Here is a 20,014-nt window from a genome sequence, read left to right on the forward strand (position 1 = left end):
TGATGCTCATTCTTTGTTTAGAAAAAAATAGTAATTTCATGAAGGCCTAAATTTTATATTCATTTATATCTTAGGCACAGGACAGACTTATTTATTTTACAAATGGTCTTTTTGCTGTTTTATACCAGTTTTATACTTATTACTAGATATTTACAGACACCTTTATGCTTTCCCCTGTGCTGTATGCATTTAAACCAATACCAATTAAAGCCCTCGGTAGTAGGAATGGAAATGGCGTTTTATGGGTAGATGCGGCTTCATGTTTTTCTCTGTTTCGGTTATCATTAAATGCAATTGGTCCATGACCAAATTCTGCCCTAATTACTTTGGCAACCCAATATAATAATACATAATAATGTATTAAAAGAGACAGTAAATATCACGTACATGTTATTTAATAACCGTAGACCGTAGCTTGATGTGTTAGGAAAAAAGGTTCAAACAAAATTAAGGTGAGTTAATTCTGTATTTCGAAAAGCCATTTTATCCATAGGGGTTTAGTATTTTAGCCTTTGCATTCCTTGGCTTATATGACCTCTAACAGCTATGGTATTAGACAATAGAAACATTATTATTATTGCTGTTGTCATTGTTGTTGTTGTTGTTAATAATAATAATAATCATCATCATCATCATCATCATCATCATCATAAATATGTTACAAACAACACAGTAACTTAGTTGCAGTTGTTGTTGTTGTTGTTGTTGTTGTTGTTGCTGCTGTTGTTGTTGAGACTGAGGTTATTGTTGAGGTTGTTGTTGTGGAGAATTGGATACAAATTCATGTATTGTCCTTATCTTTTTCATTGCTTTTTTCCCTCATCCTGCTTTCTACATTGATCCCCACATTAACTCCCCAATAAGAAAACCCCATAAGTTTTATTCAGATCATGCCAGTAGTTTTACTGAGCACTTTTACTGGGCACTGCTCTAATAAAACAAGGGGAGAAAGAAATACATAGAGAAAAAACAACACATTCCTAGTTGTTTAGAGGGGAATTTACAGCTAAGTAATAAAAGTTTACGACTGTCTCCACGCGATCATTGGTTGCGACGGACCACGTGGTCCTCACTCTATGAACATGAACTTTACAGTCTTGTGTCCTCTTTGGATCTCCCCATCTATCCACTGAAGAGCCTGCGTTGCTGTTGAAATGATCTTAACATCCTACTTTTTCTTTCATTTCGGCCTTTTCGATGTGCGGCAGATGGATTTTAAAGCACAGATTCTTCCGTCTCGACTGCTTCGTCGGCAGTAATGACTGTAGCCTACAGAAGTCGCCGCCTCCTCTAGCTTTCTTTCTCCCTGCCTGTGTTATCCCCAAGAGGGGAAGCGACAGCACGGGTGACTGAAGTGTGTATGCTTGTGTGTGTGGTTTAGGAATGGGGGTGTAAATACCACCGTCTGTCCTTTACAAGATATTTTCCCTCCTGCCACGATCAGTTGTATCGAGTCTGGCAGAGGAAAGATCACATCCGTGTATTGCTGAGCCACCGAGCTTCACGACAACAGAAGGAAGAGTGCGGGTAAGTAAACCCTTCAACTCTGCTTATGAGCTTCTGCATCGGGTCTATGTCAATAACCCGGTGATCGGATAGTGTGCACACGATATTCACGCGATAGCGGAACGGAGCTTGGTTATGCGTAAGAATATCGCGTAAATCTAGTTTGAAGTCGAGTATTGCTCGGTACATTCTTGTATACCTTTGCTATAGAGGTCGCGTGGGTTTTGGTTGCCACAGTGTCTAGACCCTCTACATTTATGAAGTACCTAATATGGCACGTTTGTACTTACGGGTGTGGTTTAAAGGACATTTGAATCACTTAATTGGACTTTTAGTGTTTCTCATTAATATAAAGAATTGCAGTTTAATAAATTCTGTTTGTTGAAGTTCATTAACGTTTTGTATTTCTTCTATTATAAATGTACTGTAATGAGGGAGGTCAATATAATGGGGTTTGTGTGAAAATAGAAACATAATATACGAATGTAAAAGCATATAATAGACTTTGTTTAAATACATAAATCTGAAAAAAAAAACCTACATTTTATGGCTAATGTTTTTCAGGATCTGAATTACTAATAACTATAAAATAGACTATAAAACAAATAATTATGAGAAAGAGTGTGTATGTGTGAGTGTGTCTGTGTGTGTGTGTGTGTGTGTGTGTGTGTGTGTGTGTGTGTGTGTGTGCGCGCGCGTGTGTGCGTGCGCGCGCGCGTGTGTGTGCGTTGTTCCACCCCATATTCACTAACACAAACAAATAACTCTGCAGTCATATCACGTAACCAAAGGCTATATCGGACTTATTATTTTACTCTTGATTATATTCGTGTGTTTGCTCACTTTATATACCTTAACACACATTATAGTTATAGTGTAGTTATAATGTAATTGTGTCCGTGGAATAAAGTGACAGTCGTAGCCTGTGATTACGTGACATGACTGTGTAGTGTATGGACGGCATCATTTCAGAGCTACATGCATATCTAGCCTTCTGCAAATTGTAATCTGTTTGTTGTTTCATAGAACCCTTAATCAAACACAGAATTTTGGGTGACAAAATGTTTAATTACCTTCCTTTGTGGGTGTGTCATTTTGATTTTATTGCTCTTATTGCTGAGCACAGAGAGAAAGAGAGAGCGAGAGAGAGAGAGAGAGAGAGAGAGAGAGAGAGAGAGAGAGAGAGAGAGAGAGAGAGAGATCACCAAACAACGAGAATAGGAATTATATCATCCAATACTGCCACCTTGTGTCCAATCTATACTGGAGGGAGCAACAGATGTTCAGGATACGCCAATGACGTCTCAGTGTTATAAATAAAGCTGGGTCTTCTCTTTCGTAAGGAACAGCAAATCACTGGCGTATTTGCAGTATGTTGATGTATGTAAAACTTATATATAAATATGTACAAAAAAGTCATTCAACTATGTACTGTTTTGTCAATTTTTTTATTCATTATTTAGTGACAGAAGTCAAGCTCGCTTCTTTTACACACAAAACAACATATATGTTTGCTCGGCAGTTGCACTTAGTTATAGTTGCAGTTTCCTTTAGAAAAAAAATTATTGCATGTTAACAGCCAGTGAATATATTCTATAAGATTTATTTTTGATTCAGTCAGATCTGCACATGACCAAAATATGCATGCATGGTTATTTTGACGGGTTTTAAAAGTCGTACATTTTGCGGCACACCTTAAGGCAAACTAACATCGTGTCTTTTGTAAAATCGCCTTCGCCTTCGGTTCCCGTCTAAAAGGAAGACAAAAAAAAGATAAACAGTTATGAACCATGTGGTTAGTAGATTGATATCAGCTTTTTGATACAAGAGAGATTAATGATACATTTAAATATGGTTATATTATTATACATACAATATTGGTTGGTCACAGTAGCTACGTATTTATCTTAGGATAACTAATGTTAAAAATATTTAGCGTCATTGATCACTGTCAACGCTTGTGTGTGTGTGTGTGTGTGTGTGTGTGTGTGTGTGTGTGTGTGTGTGTGTGTGTGTGTGTGTGTGTGTGTGTGTGTGTGTGTTTTAGGTCCTGTTTTAGGAGATCCAAATGTACCAAATGTATTAGTGACATAAATACATAATTTTAAGATTAATGTTAGGGTTAGCATTTTTAGCATTATTTGGCTACAACGATATAGTGAAAGTACCTTACAAAGATAGAAAAACCCATTTGTGTGCATCATAGTGTCTGTTTCCCGAATAATAATGTTGTTTTACAGTGTAACTTGTTTGTCTGTGGACCTAATAAGATAACTTCTTGAAACTGTAAAAATTGATTAGTATTAAACTGTAATTAGCAATGTAATAAACAGTGCAGTGTGGCGTCCAAACCGCACAAAGATTGAGCATATGTTTAAGTTGCTTTTAATGTAAAACAAATTTAGCGTATGTACACAATATAACCAAGCGTGGCTATAAGTCGTTAGTTGAGCGGATTGTTATAACTGGAACAACTGACGTTATGGATAGATCAATCGACAAGACGTTAACAAATGCTTGGAAAGTTGAGCCTGGAAAAGTGACTTAAAGGATTTGAGTGTTTGAGTTTTCTGTAGCAAAAATATATTACATGTTAAGAGGCCAATCAAAACATTCATAAGACTTAGAATATGTGATGTGCAGGCTGTCTGGAAGCGTTTCAATCTTTTCGTTTTTGCAGCTGAAAGCCTTTTGCTCATGTCACAGTTGTTCTTGCACGCTTCAAGATAAAGTTTTGGTGAAGCATTCCAGCACTTCTCAATGACCAGGTTTTGTCAAGTATAATACAGGCCAAACGGACTCTGCGTTTATTGCCGCTTGCAACGGCGAAACACAACCATGTGATTTGTCTTAAGGGCCGCAATAAAACACTTAAGCTGTTTCTTTCCTCCGAGTCGCATACCAACAACTTACTGAGTCCGCCATGTTTTGCTCGTTATTTTTAAAATAGACAATATTAAATACACTCGTAATCAAAAGATCTATTTTCAAAGCGACTTAAAGTCATGCTGTCGAACATCAAAGACCCATAACTTGCAAAGACACGTGAAACTGCTTTGATCTTTTTTGTCCAGATGTGGGTATTAGAATCAGGCTTCTGCGGTAAAAATCCAGCAATGATATAATAAGGAACAAACGGTATACAGGCAAACGCTATGATGTGTATGCAACCATTGATTCTTAAAATTCTGATTTATTGTAGAATACGTGTTGTAATTTTCTCTGTGTTTTTATGTTATTGACGTGCTATACACCGCAAAAAAATAATGCCCATATATCCCATTTCTGATTCTCTCATAACTACGCATATTTTGCACAGCAGGTAACGTTTTTAATTTACACTTTATTTAAATTACATATTGGTAAATACAGAACGCAACATTTAATTATGCAAGTTCCAACAATCTAAAGCAATTAATAATAATACAGGAAAATATGTTTACATGTAATTAAACTTCGCCAAAAAAAACAAATATAAATACAAATAATACTGATATCCGCTGATAATAATATCTTAATTTTATATATATATATATATATATATATATATATATATATATATATATATATATATATATATATATATATATATATATATATATATATATATATAAATTCTTTAGTATCAAATGAAATTAAATACGGTTAATATGGGCAATATGAAGAATTTGATATCCTCAGCATTGTTGGTCTTTTTTTTAATTGTTGCCCTCTGTTCGGAGCTACTGTATAAAATTTTGTTTTATTCATGTTCATGACTGAAATTATTTAAATTAATAAGCAATTTCTATAACTTACTCGTATCGATGTCCTTTTAGAGACTAACCTCTACTGTTCTGTCAGTCTAATGTCGTGCGCGCCTCTTTCAGAGCCACTGTTTTTGGCTTCACACTTTCCGTCATGCGGACTGCATTAAGGTCATTTGCTCTCCACCACTCACTTATTTCAAAACGTGCCTGTTCAAGTTTTGATCGAATGGGCTTTTACTGGTCATTCAAAATGCAAAACCCTATTTGCAAAAATCAGGTTACTGTCTTCTGGAATTTTATTTAAGCACACGGTTTGTTATTCGGTTAGATTCTTTTGGGTTTAATTTTTACATGTACAGCAATTATCAGGTTACGTTGACTGGAGAAAGTCGTTGATAATCTGCTTTCCAAACAGTTTTTATAAGCGCGAGGTTTATTTCACAGCATTTTTAGATAAATGCGGTGTACACGCGGTATTCTCCTCAGAGTGTTAAGACGGTAATTGCTTTAGTGCTGGAAGTCCTCAGTTGGTTTTTGACTTTTATGGCACCAAGGCGCGTTTGACGCATTCTTTTGTAAGATGCCCCCTCCCCCGCCTTTCTCTTGTCCATTTAGTAGCTAAAATTTTCAATGCAGTACAAATGGCGAAAGGAAATGCACAGACGGTTCCCTTTCATAACCAAGAAAGCCAGAGGAAACGAAAAGAAAACAAATATTTAAGAAACATATACGCCACAATAAAACATATTTAAAAATAAACATACCAGGCTGTTACATTTAAGCTTGTTGACTGACAACCATAAAGGAACATATGTAATAAAATATTCTTTGTTTTGACGGCTTTAAAATTTAATTCTCTGTACTATAAGGCTGAAATTCAATGCACCAGGACGGTCCAAATTAACACATCCGCTGCTACACATGTGGTGTTAAGCAATGTTAAGCATAATATATAATTGGTCATCATTAAACAAGGTAATGCCTATTAACACTTACATTGTTTACTTACATTTGTAACAAAGTATTTAAATGTAAATTCTCAGAAAATGTTTACTTGTATCATAATGGCAAACCGAGAGAAGTAACATTATAATTCAGCGTTTTGGTTTAAACAAAATTATTAAGCCTATCAGCCTTTAAGTGTCATGCCAATGAAGATATTTTGCCGCGGGTTGTAAATGATTTTAATCGTGCGGATAATTCAAAATGGCAAGTTTTGGCCCAATCTAACATACATTAAAATTGAAATATTTCCATAACCATACTTAAATGCTCAAATTGTTTGTCTGCTTTCCTGACCTATACTATTCGTTGATGTATTGATTATTGTATATGTAGGTCATATCACCATATTTATCTAAGAGAGACTAGAAGGAAAGAGCGACTGAGTAAGCGAGAGAGGGAGAGGGCGAGAGAGAGAGCGAGAGAGAGACAGAGAGAGAGAGAGAGAGAGAGAGAGAGAGAGAGAGAGAGAGAGAGAGAGAGAGAGAGAGAGAGACTGTCTGTTTTCCTTAAACATTATCAACTGAAACCAGTGGGATATGAAGCTACAAGCTACATATTCCTCCGTATACAGCGCTCTCAATTGGTGGAAACTAGTCAGGTGACGTTGTCATATTGTCTTTCCTTGAGCTAAGCCTTGGCTATAACACTTGAGTTGCGCGTCTTAAGCGGAGTGTAGAAATTTAAATTATTGAAATCCTGCTGAACTAAAAAAGAGTTTGCATAGCAAGAAGGAGACACGCGCACGAGTATATGGGAGAGGAAAATAGACATTTAGGCGCACAGTGAAGAAACGTGAGAGACTGAGCAAGGGGTATTAAGAAGGGAGGTAGAGTTGATGAGAGGGCGATAGGGGAAGGCATGAATTCGTATTTCGCGAACCCGTCACTATCCTGTCATTTATCCGGTGGCCAAGAGGTTTTGCCTAACATGCCACTAAACACGACCACGTATGATCCTGTCAGACATTTCTCCTCTTACGGCTCCACTGTGACCCCGAATCGGATTTACGCGTCCCCTTTCTATTCGCCCCAAGACAACGTTGTGTTCGGGTCAAGCCGGGGACCGTACGAGTACGGATCTAACGTGTTCCTCCAAGACAAGGAAGTGCTTCCCAGCTGCAGGCAAACTAGCATGGGAATCAACGCTCAGAGCCACGTAGCTCAGGAGTACAGCCTGGAACACGGTCGAGGCGTTGCGCAGGAGCAAAAGGGGAACCAGATCCAGATCTATCCGTGGATGCAGCGCATGAACTCGCACAGCGGTGAGTTTTACGCTCTGGCCAGCTATTTTATTCTGGTGGAGAGACTCAGTTTTACGATATGCCATAGTAACAGCGCGCCTACATTTTATGACCCCATAAAACACTGCTAAATCGTCAGATTATAAAAGGCCCCTTTTAAAAGAGGCAATTCCCATTTGGCCAAACTTTCCTTTAACGCAAGGGACAGGGGAAAAAAAAACCTTGGCACATTCTGTTATTCTACAGGAATTTAAGAAAGTTTTACACACACACACACACACACACACACACACACACACACACACACACACACACACACACACACACATATATATATATATATATATATATATATATATATATATATAGTTGAATTAGATCTATTTCTGTACAATTTAATTGTTATGGGAATCACACTTCAATCAATAACAAACGTGAGGTGAATAAAATGTTTATCATATTATGCAATAGTGCAAAAGAGTAGGTGGTATGTAATACTGTATTGTGTAAAATCTATATTCTCAATGACGAATTACACCAACTAAAATATATTACAAACCGCAATGTCACATTTGCAAATAATTTATTTTCTCTGTTTTTCCACTTTTTTTTTCATTTCATAAACAGGAGTTGGGTACGGCTCTGACAGAAGGAGAGGTCGACAGATTTACTCCCGATACCAAACCCTGGAGTTAGAAAAGGAGTTCCACTTCAATCGCTACTTGACCAGACGCAGACGGATAGAAATTGCCAATGCTCTTTGTTTAACAGAGCGCCAGATTAAAATTTGGTTCCAGAACCGCCGTATGAAATGGAAGAAAGAGAGCAACCTGACTTCAACTGTAACTGGGACAGATTCTACGGGTGCTGCCCAGGGGGAAGAAAAACAGAGCAATCAGGAGGAGACAGAAGAAGTTAAAAACAAAGACTAGTAGATTTGTTTTTCTTTGTAAACGCCTGTTAAACTGCAACGTAACTACCTATAAACTCTCAGAAATGCAATTATAACTGCATGGACTGTGTATTCTACTATACCTTTACATTAATTTCCTGACCATTATCACACAAATACGAGAGAGAGCGAGACAGAGCGAGAGAGAGAGAGAGAGAGAGAGAGAGAGAGAGAGAGAGAGAGAGGTGATATGCAGAATTATGCTAATCACTCTTTGTATTAATGAAAATGAATATGTTTTGCCTCATTTTAGGCAGTTTAGATGCAATATCACAGACGGTGCTGTTCGGCAACCAGTCTTAATATTATAGTGTTCTGTAGGCTTGTAAATAGTTACTCTTTGAAACAAACTGTAAACTAATTGGGTCAATGGGCTTTGTCATTGATTTTGCAAACCATTACCATTTCAAATGTGAAGGAAATGTTGTCTATGCACATGTGTTATTTTGTTCTCGTTCGATTTTCTCCAACACTGGTGGGATGAATCATGCTACCTACGTTCTTGTGGATTATAATAATTTCATCCCGTCAGTGCGTGGATGTACAAAACGCCTATGTACTGGCTAAATATTTACTGTTAAGCTAATTTCATACCAATTCAACATACACTTATAGTTATGCTTATAAAGTTGTCTTAAAGTGAATAAAAACTGCTATGAAAATGAAGACATTGTTTTGCAATTACATGTCTAATATTTTGTCAAAAATGTGTATTATTTAATAAACCGTTTTAAAAACAAAACAATTTTACCAGAATCATTATTTTCGTAAAGCGTGTTGACTGAGCTAAGGAAAAATATTTTTATGCAAAATTAATACAATTTGGAGGTAGTTCTGAAGAATATTAGTTGAATTTTATTTTTTCATAGACACATCCTCATTGGAGAAGAACTGATACGATAATGCTCATGTATATAAATTAAAATTGTTTTCTCGGATCAAAACGTAATTTTAGTAGAATAGATTTCCCCCAGTACGTATAATTGAAATCGGAAACACAGTACTACGAAAAGTTTATCTGTGTAGCGTTGGAAAGATTTGTTTGAATCCACAGACTACTTCAAGCAATAAATGAAGCAGGTCAGCTTCATTTATGCAGTAAACTCACCACATACCACCACAAGTAATTTTTATTTTATATTTCTACTAGTATAAAATCATGCTTAGTGTAACAACGAGCCTCCCGTATGGCTAAAGATGAATACGTTTATAGTATGTTTAACCAATCGTTTATAGTAGGGTTAAACAATCTTTCAAGATATTAGTGCTACAGAACATCAACACTTGTATTACTTAACAGTTGTAAAAGATGTTACATGTGAACTGAGAGCAAAAAGCACATATAACAACATTTCACTATAACGTGCCATAACGACAGTGGTGTGCGTGTCTCAGCTTTGCCAAATATCAGACACCAGATGACGCTCTTGTATAACTGTCTCGCGCCTTTTTGCCCAAACGCTTAGACGGTCTCCATCCCACAAACTTATCGGACACGTTCCCCTTATTCATCAATAATCTCGGGGGATCAAGCCAATTTATGACTGGCCAACAGTTGCACGTGATTCTATTTAAGCATCCCATATTTGGGCATTACACGTTGCATCGTGAAAAAAAATCAAGCGATATTCCGCCACCTATAAATCCTGCCCTTTTTAGGGCAAAGCCCCTTTAACTTCCAAGGGAGACAAATCAAAAACAATAAACAAGATTAGTAACAACAAACAATCTATGTATGTTGTACGTTCATTTCGGTTCTGGTGTGACTACGTGCTTCTAGTTGATTCCTTTCTTGTAGGCTACTTTGTATCGAAGTAGAATGAGCTCGTACGTGGGAAACTCTTTTTGTAACCAAACGCACGATGCACCCTCCTTTAGCATGCGCACTTTTGGTAACTATGGGGCTGTCTCAGAGTTTCAGCAGTCCACTTATGCTTACGGAGGGCTCGATCTCAGTGGAGCGTTAGCTTCTCAAGTCGTTTCCGAGTCTCCGAAACGGGAGGCGATGAATAAGCACAACAGTGCCAGGATCAACGCGGCACCACATCGCCAGGCTTGCGCAGCCATGGGTTCCCCAAGTCGTGTCAATACACGCGGGTACAACTTGCTCAGTCACGGACTGTTGAGCCAAAAATCAGAGATGATTATGGAAGTTACGGAAAAACCCAGCGGCAAAAGTCAGCCCGGTGATATGGAGATCACGCCAACGATTAAACAACAAACTAACTCGAGTGAGCTCCAGACACAATCGCAACCGCAGATATACCCGTGGATGACCAAGCTGCACATTAGCCACGGTAAAGTTGCATCTAATGTTTTGGGGAGGTTTTTTGGGTTGTTTTTTAACGATAATAACAAATCTGCGCATCTCATATTTTCATCATTCCATTCCATGCCGGTCTGTTCCTTCCATACTTTCTTTCTTGAGTTTTATAGGCCAAAAACAGGAAATAATAAAACTCACGGTCGTAAATTTTATAACAAAGGCACCTATTGCTCGTAAACCTGTCCCGTTACTGTGATCTGCAGCCAAATTTACTGCTATATAATTGGATAAGGGAATCAAAAATAGAAAACGATATATTTAGGTTAATATTAGTATTAGTGCCCCCCCCCCCCCCCCACCACCACCACCACCACAATTATAGGTTCAGCTTTATCAGTGTGAAAATGAAAAAGAATGCTTTATGCACTAAAATTAATGTTCAATACATGTTCGACCTTAGATTAATTAATTGCCTATATCTTGGTGTTTTAATAGGCATAATTAATTTCTAAGTAGCCTACCCACCATCAGCTATAGTATTGCGCGCTGTTGTGTCGGCTGGGGGTCCAAGCAAATAATGAAAGTCACTTCAACTAACGGTCCAATGAAACGTTATATTTTATTTTTTATTATAAAGTTTAATCAGTGCAATTTGTAGGGTATAGTTGTCAGTCGAGTCCTGCTTCCAATTCCATTCCCTCCCTAATCTTAAGTGCTTTGAACATTTGTAACCACATAAAGAGTCATCAGCTTCATTGACTCCAGTAACTGTATATTATATTTTCTTCATTTCATCCATCTTACTTTAGGATTATGTAGCAGTAGACCTCAGAATACCATTAATGTGGACCTAAATGTAACTGATTTGCTGAAGAACATCGCTATAGTGCTTGACCTTTCCGAGAATATAACCAATATCTTTTTACCCAGACTCTGACGGTAAAAGGTCACGAACCAGTTACACCCGCTACCAGACTCTGGAGTTGGAGAAAGAGTTCCATTTCAACCGATACCTCACACGTCGCAGGCGAATCGAGATTGCCAATAACCTCTGCCTGAACGAGAGACAAATTAAAATTTGGTTCCAGAACCGTCGCATGAAGTGGAAGAAGGACTCAAAGCTGAAAGTTAAAGGTGCACTATAATGATAAGGTGGTATAGCAAATATACCTGCAACCAAGATGAAAGTTAAAGTTCATTAATATAAATGTTTCAAAGTCCATGGTGTTCAAAACTGGCAATTACAGATTATAATTGATAAATTACGATCTTAATTTTATGTAATTATGTAACGTATGTGCTCACAACATGTTCTGCTGACGACACTTTGACAACGGGGAGGAGCTTATTTGGGTCACACCCATCCAGAATTTACAGCAGGTTAACACGTGAACGTGCAATTCTAATTATTTAAAGAGATATTTTAAATAATTCAGTATTATTTGGTTTGCCTTCTGTATTTTATGTTTATATGTCTGATAGGATATGTCTGTTTATAAGATGTGTCTGTAGTGATGAACTGCACGCAACAAAATGTCATATTACTCACTGTATGTTCCAATTACACGTTAGATAGTCATGCTTTATGTACCTGTTGTGAGTAATTTCAATTTACTGCTGAAAGAGAAGACTTGGAATGTTTTTTTTTAAGTACTAAAGAAGGATATTTGGGTTCAAAATTGTATTAGCATCAATGCGAGGCAATTCAGCAACAGAAAGTTTGCCCAGTATAATGCTAAATACTCAGAGTTCAAGAGTTGCACCTTTATTTTAAATTTAGTTTATTAATCTACATTTTACAAATGTTACATGTGCAATGCATAAAAGAATCAAATGTGGTTGGTGCGGCCTAATAATTTAAATAAACTTATTACCAGATAGACTCTTTCAATCGTTATTCTGTCCGTTTTTAGCGAGAAACATTTACACAACTGTAACAAAAAAGAAGAAGAAAATATCTCTCAAATACATAGGCCCTACCCATTACTCAGTGATCTCTGGTCTGGTTATGAGACGTTAGACTATAGAGGCTCCACTTACTGATATTTAGATAGGCGAAGTGTTATTTCGGTACAGTTAAAAAGCAAAAATGTTGTCCTTGTATCTAAATGTACCCGGAGGAGAATGGTGCCACGTACAGAAGAAATAATGAGGCACAGTGGGATCTCCCCGGTCATATCCCTTGGGCCATTTATTTACAGTAGCGCTCAGACTGAGGCATAAAACTTTATGACCCCAATAAAGTTTTACTGCGTTTCCACACACCTCTCAAACAGTGACAACTGCTTCCTTTTTCAGCAGACGATCGGAAGTTTGAACATTTGTGACATGAAAAGACATTTCACCCAGATCTACATTTAGTGTAAAGAATGGATTTGATCCAATTGATTTTTTTTCATACACCCTACAGTAAACTACAATACGCAAGAACTGTTTAAGCGTTTTCGTCAGAGACCATCAAATGGCTGTGTGCATTCATTGTATTAGATTAGGCCTACTATTATTATTTTTTATTTGTCGTTTAGATGTATTGATATCGCTTTTGCATTGAAAGTCACCTATGTCTGAGATAACAGCTAAATTATTTGATAGACCTTATAAATTTAAGTTATTTTTTCGCACAATGTACCTAATCCTACTAAATTTGATCCTCGAGTGTAAGGACCTTCAAAAAACGAAACAAACTGAATATTTAACTATATTTTAGATTAAACGTACAGGCTTTTTTGCGCTTACTCACCTAAACTGGAGTTTCACGGAATTTCCATGTCGCTGTGAGTTTCAACACTTGCTCTCTCTTGACTATTACGCACACTTTCGGAGCAACAGTGGCTACTAAGTTGCTTTTTTAAAGAAGGCCGCCTTTTTAGCTTTCTCTCCACGTATTTTGAAGTTTTGAGGGTTATTTATGCCAATTGCCTTAAGCAGGACCTGCGAGTGGTTCATGGAGAGCACGTGGGGTCATTAGAGTGGGTTTTATGGCCTGGAAGACCTGACAAACCCTCAATATATTTACATCATATATAATCTTAACTGTCCTCAATCGCAGCTGTTGGCTGGTCGTATCTTCGAAAGAGAGAGCGGCTTTAGGGCGGTCAGTACGCTTTTATTCGTGTCAGACTACGCGGTTCGGCAAAACTCGTCTCTCGTAAATGGATCCCTGGCGATCGCAGTAAGTTGATAATCTTGTTTTTTCCCCGTTTCAAATTAAATACGTATTCTCCTTTGGAACACTCCCGGGAATTATTCAGTGCCTGTAATCCAATAGTTCCTTTTGAGAAATTGATTCGGGAAGTACTTAATGTGCTCTGTTTTTTGTTTGTTTGTTTGGTTGGTTGTTGTTGTTTTTTTTGTAAATTATTTCTCCATCGATTCTGGAAAGTTTAGAAATCACAGCTTCTTGAACTGTAATCATTTTTAATCAGGAATTTCTTACGTTAATTAAAAAAAATCCTCACATGTGCTGCATGGCTTATTACACATATGTTGCACATACTTCAAAGTTGTCTCAAGGTTTTCGACACAGCATGGCTCAGAATTAATACATATATACGCTTATACGTGTGTGAAATTAGTAGGTTAAGCCATAATCTCTGCTTGTGGTGGAGGAAGTGGCATTAGAAGCTTGAAAGTATTTTAAATCATCTTGTATTGGGTTGCAGATGAGAGCACAGAGCGCACCACATAGATCTTTAGATGAGACATTATGGCGGGTCATGTGCAGGGCAGACCTGCAGTGTTGTGCAGTGGGGTCATGTACAGGGCAGTGTGAACAATAATGCACTGCAACTCGCTTTTTGCTCTTCAAATTTCCGTGTGTTTAATCAAGATGCATGGGTTAGCTTTTTATTATTATTATTATTATTATTATTATTATTATTATTATTATTATTTATTTATTTATTTATTTATTTATTTATTTTTTTAAATACATTTAGATGTGAGTAACATTTCACACGCTGACTATTACCAAGCAAAAACTTACAGTCATACAAGATTAAATGCTCCATATTCTGTTTGTTCACTTGAAAGACGAGGCCCTGCTGGACTATTATAATGAGTATATGACAAGTTTAAGACATTTTTATATTATCTTTGAATGCTACATGCTAATGTAGTCTCACATTGCTCTAATGATTAAGAAATTAACTTACGTTCTGTGATGAGAAATTAATAATTGTAACCTAATATAAATAATTATAAAATGTTTAAAATAAATTGTAAATCATGTTTCTGCAGTGCCCTATGAAAATATCATTAGCTATTTTATCTTCCGGAGCAATTTCAAGTTCATGAAGAACTCTGATTAGTCAGTGAGTTTATTTCAAGTTGTAAAAAAGTAAAACGTGCAATGCGATAGTCGAGGAACAGTTGTGGGATTGTTTGAATAAAGAATTCTTTGTCTTTGTCGCCATGTTATGCGGTAAAATCATCAGCATTATTGTCCAGTTTTCCTTATTCTTTTTGTGTATGTGTGTGGGGTGGGAGAGTTAGTGACCGAAGATGATGATTAATAAACTGTTAACAAGGAAACTTAATGTAACGGTAGATAAACTGGTCCAAGAATGTTATTAATATTGTACGTCAATTTATGGCAAAGCTACTGTATATAAGGAGTACTACTACTACTACTACTACTACTACTACTACTAATTATTATTATTATTATTATTATTATTATTATAACAATAACAATGGTCCCTGTGTTTCTATCATCTTGGTGATTGACCGCCAGACCCTGCCCATTATAAAATGGTTACAGAAGATAATTTTTATATGTAGTATAATAATAATAATAATAATAATAATAATAACAATAACAATAATAATAATAATTATTATAATTATTATTATTATTATTATTATTATTATTATTATTATTATTATTATTATTAAATGTATTAGCTGTATATTTCACCACAATGCATATTTCATTTACTGTGTAGTATGTCTTTAATTTAGAGAGAGAGAGAGATTGTAGAAAGGGGAGCCCATTCTGTCTACGCCTATAGCTGTTAATTCCATTGAGTTGTAAATACCATGGCCATTCAGAAGGCGTTTCTCAGGGCAGCGAAATGGATGGGTATGCTTTTTCTCATAGATAAGACAAGGGCTTGAGTGCTGTGTTAAATGTATGGTTCAGTCAAAGAATTTTGTCAGAATTTATTAAAAACCTGTTTGGTTTATTTTTAATTTAACTGTAAGTGTCTAGTTGGACAACCAGCTGCCCTTTGACTATCATAAGAAGACATGTTTACTTCCCTCAAATATTAATGCAATGTTTCAGAAATGTGTGTGTTATTGTGTGTATGTGTGTGTGTTATTGTGTGTATGTGTGTGGTGCAGTCACTAGCTTGTCTGTTTATTTCATTCTTTAAACCAAGTGTATAATGACATGTATTAAACCTAATTGTATACATACTGTCTCACTTTCAGAAGAGGGAATTTCACAGCTTGCCAGAGACTTGCCTTTTAGGATTCAGGGCAAATAAGGCATCAGGTTGTCTATTGCTTACAGCTGTGATAGTGAAGGTTACAGTTAATGTAAGAAGTCAATATTTGTATTCTTCATTAAATACTGTGTAAGTGTATTAAAATAAGTCATAAAATAATTTTTAAAAATGAATCCCATGTTAGCTCTTAGGTTTTAACATCAGCTGTTCTTCTCAGCCTTGGAGTGAAAATGAAGGTCAGAGTGAAGGTGAAAACGATGGAACACAACTACCTGAAGGTCATGGTGGCCCGCATTATATTATTATTATTATTATTATTATTATTATTATTATTATTATTATTATTATTATTATAGTAGCAGATGTTGTTCTGGCTCTTGAAATCATTGTATTTGTTTCTAAATTCATACAAGTGTGGCCTTTGTGGGTGTTGCCCTGAGGGTGAGATGGGGCCCATGTTTCACATGTTTTGATAACATAAAGTTTAGTCTATTCACTTATGATTCACAGTTGATGTTGACTAAAATAGTTGATAAGAGTTTGTTCAAAATAGATTTGTGTCTCTTTATGGACACATTGTTTATTCAGTCCTGAAAATCTATACTTTAAACCTTGGGATGGATAAAGAACAGTGTTTTACATGCTCCAATACAGATATTATATATGCTGTTTAAATAGTATTTTTATTAGAGCATGCAAGAATAGTCAACCTCAGTGTGCAGAATTTGCAGAATTTATAGGCTTTGTCAGATTATAGGCATATTTGTTTGTAATGTTTGTAATGTCCATGTTAATGCCCAAGGAAAAAGAAAGCAGAAACAGTTTTTAAAACAGCTTCAGGTTAATGCATTACACTGATGTTTACTCAACCAAGCTGTTCCATGTAGGCCTATGTGATATATACATGAATGCATGAATTTTGCGCTTAGATTACTTTATTTTCAAAATATGATTTAAATATATGATAAGGCAACATATCAATTAAGTCTTAATTTTGGTGAATAGCTCAGGAATGTGGTAGAGCCCAAGAGCCCAGAGGAGCCAGTTGACTCCCACTAGAGTTGTATCAGGAATGACCCCCCAGGGATCTCTATCCAGGACCTACTGGAAAAATTATATCTCACATTTGGCTTAGGAAAAGTATGAGGATCCTCCAAAAGGAACTGGAATCTGTGACAGTCTTAGTCGATTCTCTCAACTTGCTGGCATTGCAACCTTCAACAGGAAAAGTACAAGAAAAAATATGAATGATTGATTGATCAAATTAATTAATGAATCTTAATTTTAAACTCAATCTTAAGTCTGTACTTTTTTAATCAATTATGAATTAAATACATATTTAATCATTTTCTAATGCATTCTACATTTTAGGTCCTACAATATTTGCACAAAATTGCAAATGGGATGTGCATGATTTATTTATGTCACTAACAGGACATGAGTAGTGGACAACAAAATGAAAGTAGGGAAATCAGGTCAAAGTCTAATGTGCATTCAATTTCAATTTCAATTTCACTAGAAGATATGTAATTGAGCAATTAAATGTGGTGTCCCTTCTTACAACCTTTGCAATCTTTTTACATGTACATTTTAACTCTCTGAATAGGATATTAAACATAAACGGCCATTAGGGGGTGCTGTTATATATCCTTCTGTTGTTTTTCTCCTACATTCAGGGTCAGGAGGACCTTTTTTGGCTTTAAGAGGAAATAACCTTTGCTGCACTATAATACCGACAGACCCTTTAAATTAGAATGGAAAACCACCCAGGGCATTTTGATAGGGCATGCAAAGGAATGACAAAAAACAAGTTTACAAATCAAATCTGCCTCTCAGAGCTGCCAACATTCTGTTCATGAATAAGTTCCTGTTTTGACAGGAGAATACATGTTTCAACGAGTCACCTGTTATTCACACAGCACACTAATGTTCCGTAATTCCAATGATAAGAAACACTTGCTTTATTTAATGCATTATGTGACTCTTTGTAATTAATGAGTTGGAGAATGCCATTTGGCTCAGTTAAACAGTTTATATCACGGCAATACATCTATTTCACCTTTATGAATATTCTCCTGATGTGGTTTTAACAAATATTTTCCACATAGTTACCAACCACTAAAATGTAAAATTAAAACAACCATTTAAGGCATAAATGTGGACACTTTTAAATTGAAGCCAATCAAATTATTGTACCTTTGTAGAGACGATATCAGTGTCTGAAACTGGTTGAATATTTAGCTGCTATTGTATTAGTTTGTCTCTAAAAAGGTCTGTAGTGCATAAATAAGGCATAGTCCAAAACTGACTGTGACACCGTTCTATGTACATTTGTGTACTGCCCCGAAAGAGTGGATTTGCGTTCGTAGGTCAGTTAGTGCCAGAAATAAACTAATCCATCAAGGAAATAATTCTGATAGCAGGAGCTACATACATATCATTGTCCTAGTTAAGAGAATAATGCCTTAGGAGAGTTCACTTATTTCACTAACGTGCTTAATACACTATTTTGGCCTATAATAGGCTACTTTGAGTCAAGATTTTTGTTTCCTTTTTAATACATTTATTTCACCGTGTTTGCTCTCCTCGTGCTCTCTTGCTTTCTCTTTGTTATATAAGGAAAAGCAAAGAAATAAATGACAGAACGTATTGCTATACCTGTAAGTCTGCGGGTTTTTTTATATTCTCACCCTGTATTATGTAACTGCGTCTTCTTGCTTGTTTGCTACAAAAATAAGAATAGATCACCGTACAAGCTATTTAATGAGCTGAATGTGCTTTAAAATACCGAGCCCACATGTTAGCATTGGAGTCAAATTAATTTCATCTATATTTTAGCAATAGTTTTGAGAAACCAAGCCATGCTGGGGTTTTTTTTGTTTGTTTGTTTTATAAACGATGACCCATTTTAAAAGCGTTTTCTTATTAAAGTTGAGATAAAAGTATAGAATTAGACAACTATAACGATGCAATTGTGAGGTCAGAGATTTGGTGTAAAACGTTGAAGTAAACAACTACTAGTAATTAATATTTTTAAATGTCTAAACATACAGAACAGACAGGAAGAAATTGTATCGAAATTTGAAATATAGATATAGCTATATCCCCTAAGCATCTCCGGCACTTTAGGATCTTAACTAGTTTGCTTTAGTCGCTTTAATGGAACAGAAAATACTTAAACTAATTCATATAGCTTAACCCTTTATCTTGCCAGAAATCTTTAATAAATGTTAGACAACTTTTACATCTACTACCAAAGTACTGATATTATTTAGATAATGAAATATTTTCAATAAATCGAAATTAGCATGTAAGCTAGATAAATGTTTATTAGTAAGGAGTGGCACAAAAATATCTATCTATCTATCTATCTATCTATCTATCTATCACAAAAAAAGTAATTGCAAAAAGGAACAATCAAAGACATACAAATGAAACATCAAGTAAGCCCGCGGGACTCGTTTTTTACCTCAAGTCTCTCAATAACTAGTTATTGAGCTTGTGCGGGATCTAAGGCCATTTGTGTGCAGAAGGAATTCATCGCTGTTCGCTCATCAATAACAGCTTGGCAGTGAACTATTGGAACGAGTCAAACGCGTGAGGTGAATCGCGGGTCAGGCTGTCTAACTAATATTAAAATGCGTCCGCAGCACAGGAACTGGCTCAAGTGGGTGGATGAGGGCGTTTTCAGCCTGGAGGGGGTGGACTGTGGAAAAAAAAATCCCACATACCCTAGACTGAAATGGTTAGCCTATCTAAACCTAGATGAAGCAGATGAAGCTAGTATTTGTTTCTTAGTAGAGCATTTTGATGTTCCTATAACGTCTGGAAATCGGTTTGGCC

The 20,014-nt window shown here is 36.1% G+C and overlaps 3 protein-coding genes across 3 annotated transcripts in view; all 3 read left to right on the forward strand.

Annotated features, from left to right (window-relative positions):
- Nucleotides 1–1,073: 1,073 nt before the first annotated feature.
- Nucleotides 1,074–20,014, forward strand: part of hoxc3a (homeobox C3a) — a 40,687-nt gene continuing 21,746 nt past the window's right edge. Inside the window, exon 1 of the mRNA XM_047160535.2 lies at nt 1,074–1,527. The gene's annotated coding sequence lies outside the window, so the exon portion shown is untranslated. The remainder of the gene's footprint in view (nt 1,528–20,014) is intronic.
- Nucleotides 5,154–9,118, forward strand: hoxc6a (homeobox C6a). The gene is made up of 2 exons (XM_017487646.3): nt 5,154–7,521; nt 8,128–9,118. The coding sequence occupies exons 1-2, from the start codon at nt 7,119–7,121 to the stop codon at nt 8,430–8,432; spliced, it is 708 nt and encodes a 235-aa protein (XP_017343135.1). The 5' UTR covers nt 5,154–7,118; the 3' UTR covers nt 8,433–9,118.
- Nucleotides 9,331–12,600, forward strand: hoxc5a (homeobox C5a). The gene is made up of 2 exons (XM_017487647.3): nt 9,331–10,749; nt 11,649–12,600. The coding sequence occupies exons 1-2, from the start codon at nt 10,272–10,274 to the stop codon at nt 11,861–11,863; spliced, it is 693 nt and encodes a 230-aa protein (XP_017343136.1). The 5' UTR covers nt 9,331–10,271; the 3' UTR covers nt 11,864–12,600.

The sequence above is a fragment of the Ictalurus punctatus genome, chromosome 15, assembly GCF_001660625.3.
Source record: "Ictalurus punctatus breed USDA103 chromosome 15, Coco_2.0, whole genome shotgun sequence".
Lineage (NCBI taxonomy): Eukaryota > Metazoa > Chordata > Actinopteri > Siluriformes > Ictaluridae > Ictalurus > Ictalurus punctatus.

Bases quoted from the DNA above. Each gene is read 5' to 3' on its own strand.
- hoxc5a (XM_017487647.3), top strand. From the start codon at position 10,272: ATGAGCTCGTACGTGGGAAACTCTTTTTGTAACCAAACGCACGATGCA. The intron at 10,750-11,648 runs GTAAAGTTGCAT...CTTTTTACCCAG, and splicing joins CAAGCTGCACATTAGCCACG to ACTCTGACGGTAAAAGGTCA.
- hoxc6a (XM_017487646.3), top strand. From the start codon at position 7,119: ATGAATTCGTATTTCGCGAACCCGTCACTATCCTGTCATTTATCCGGT. The intron at 7,522-8,127 runs GTGAGTTTTACG...TTTCATAAACAG, and splicing joins GCGCATGAACTCGCACAGCG to GAGTTGGGTACGGCTCTGAC.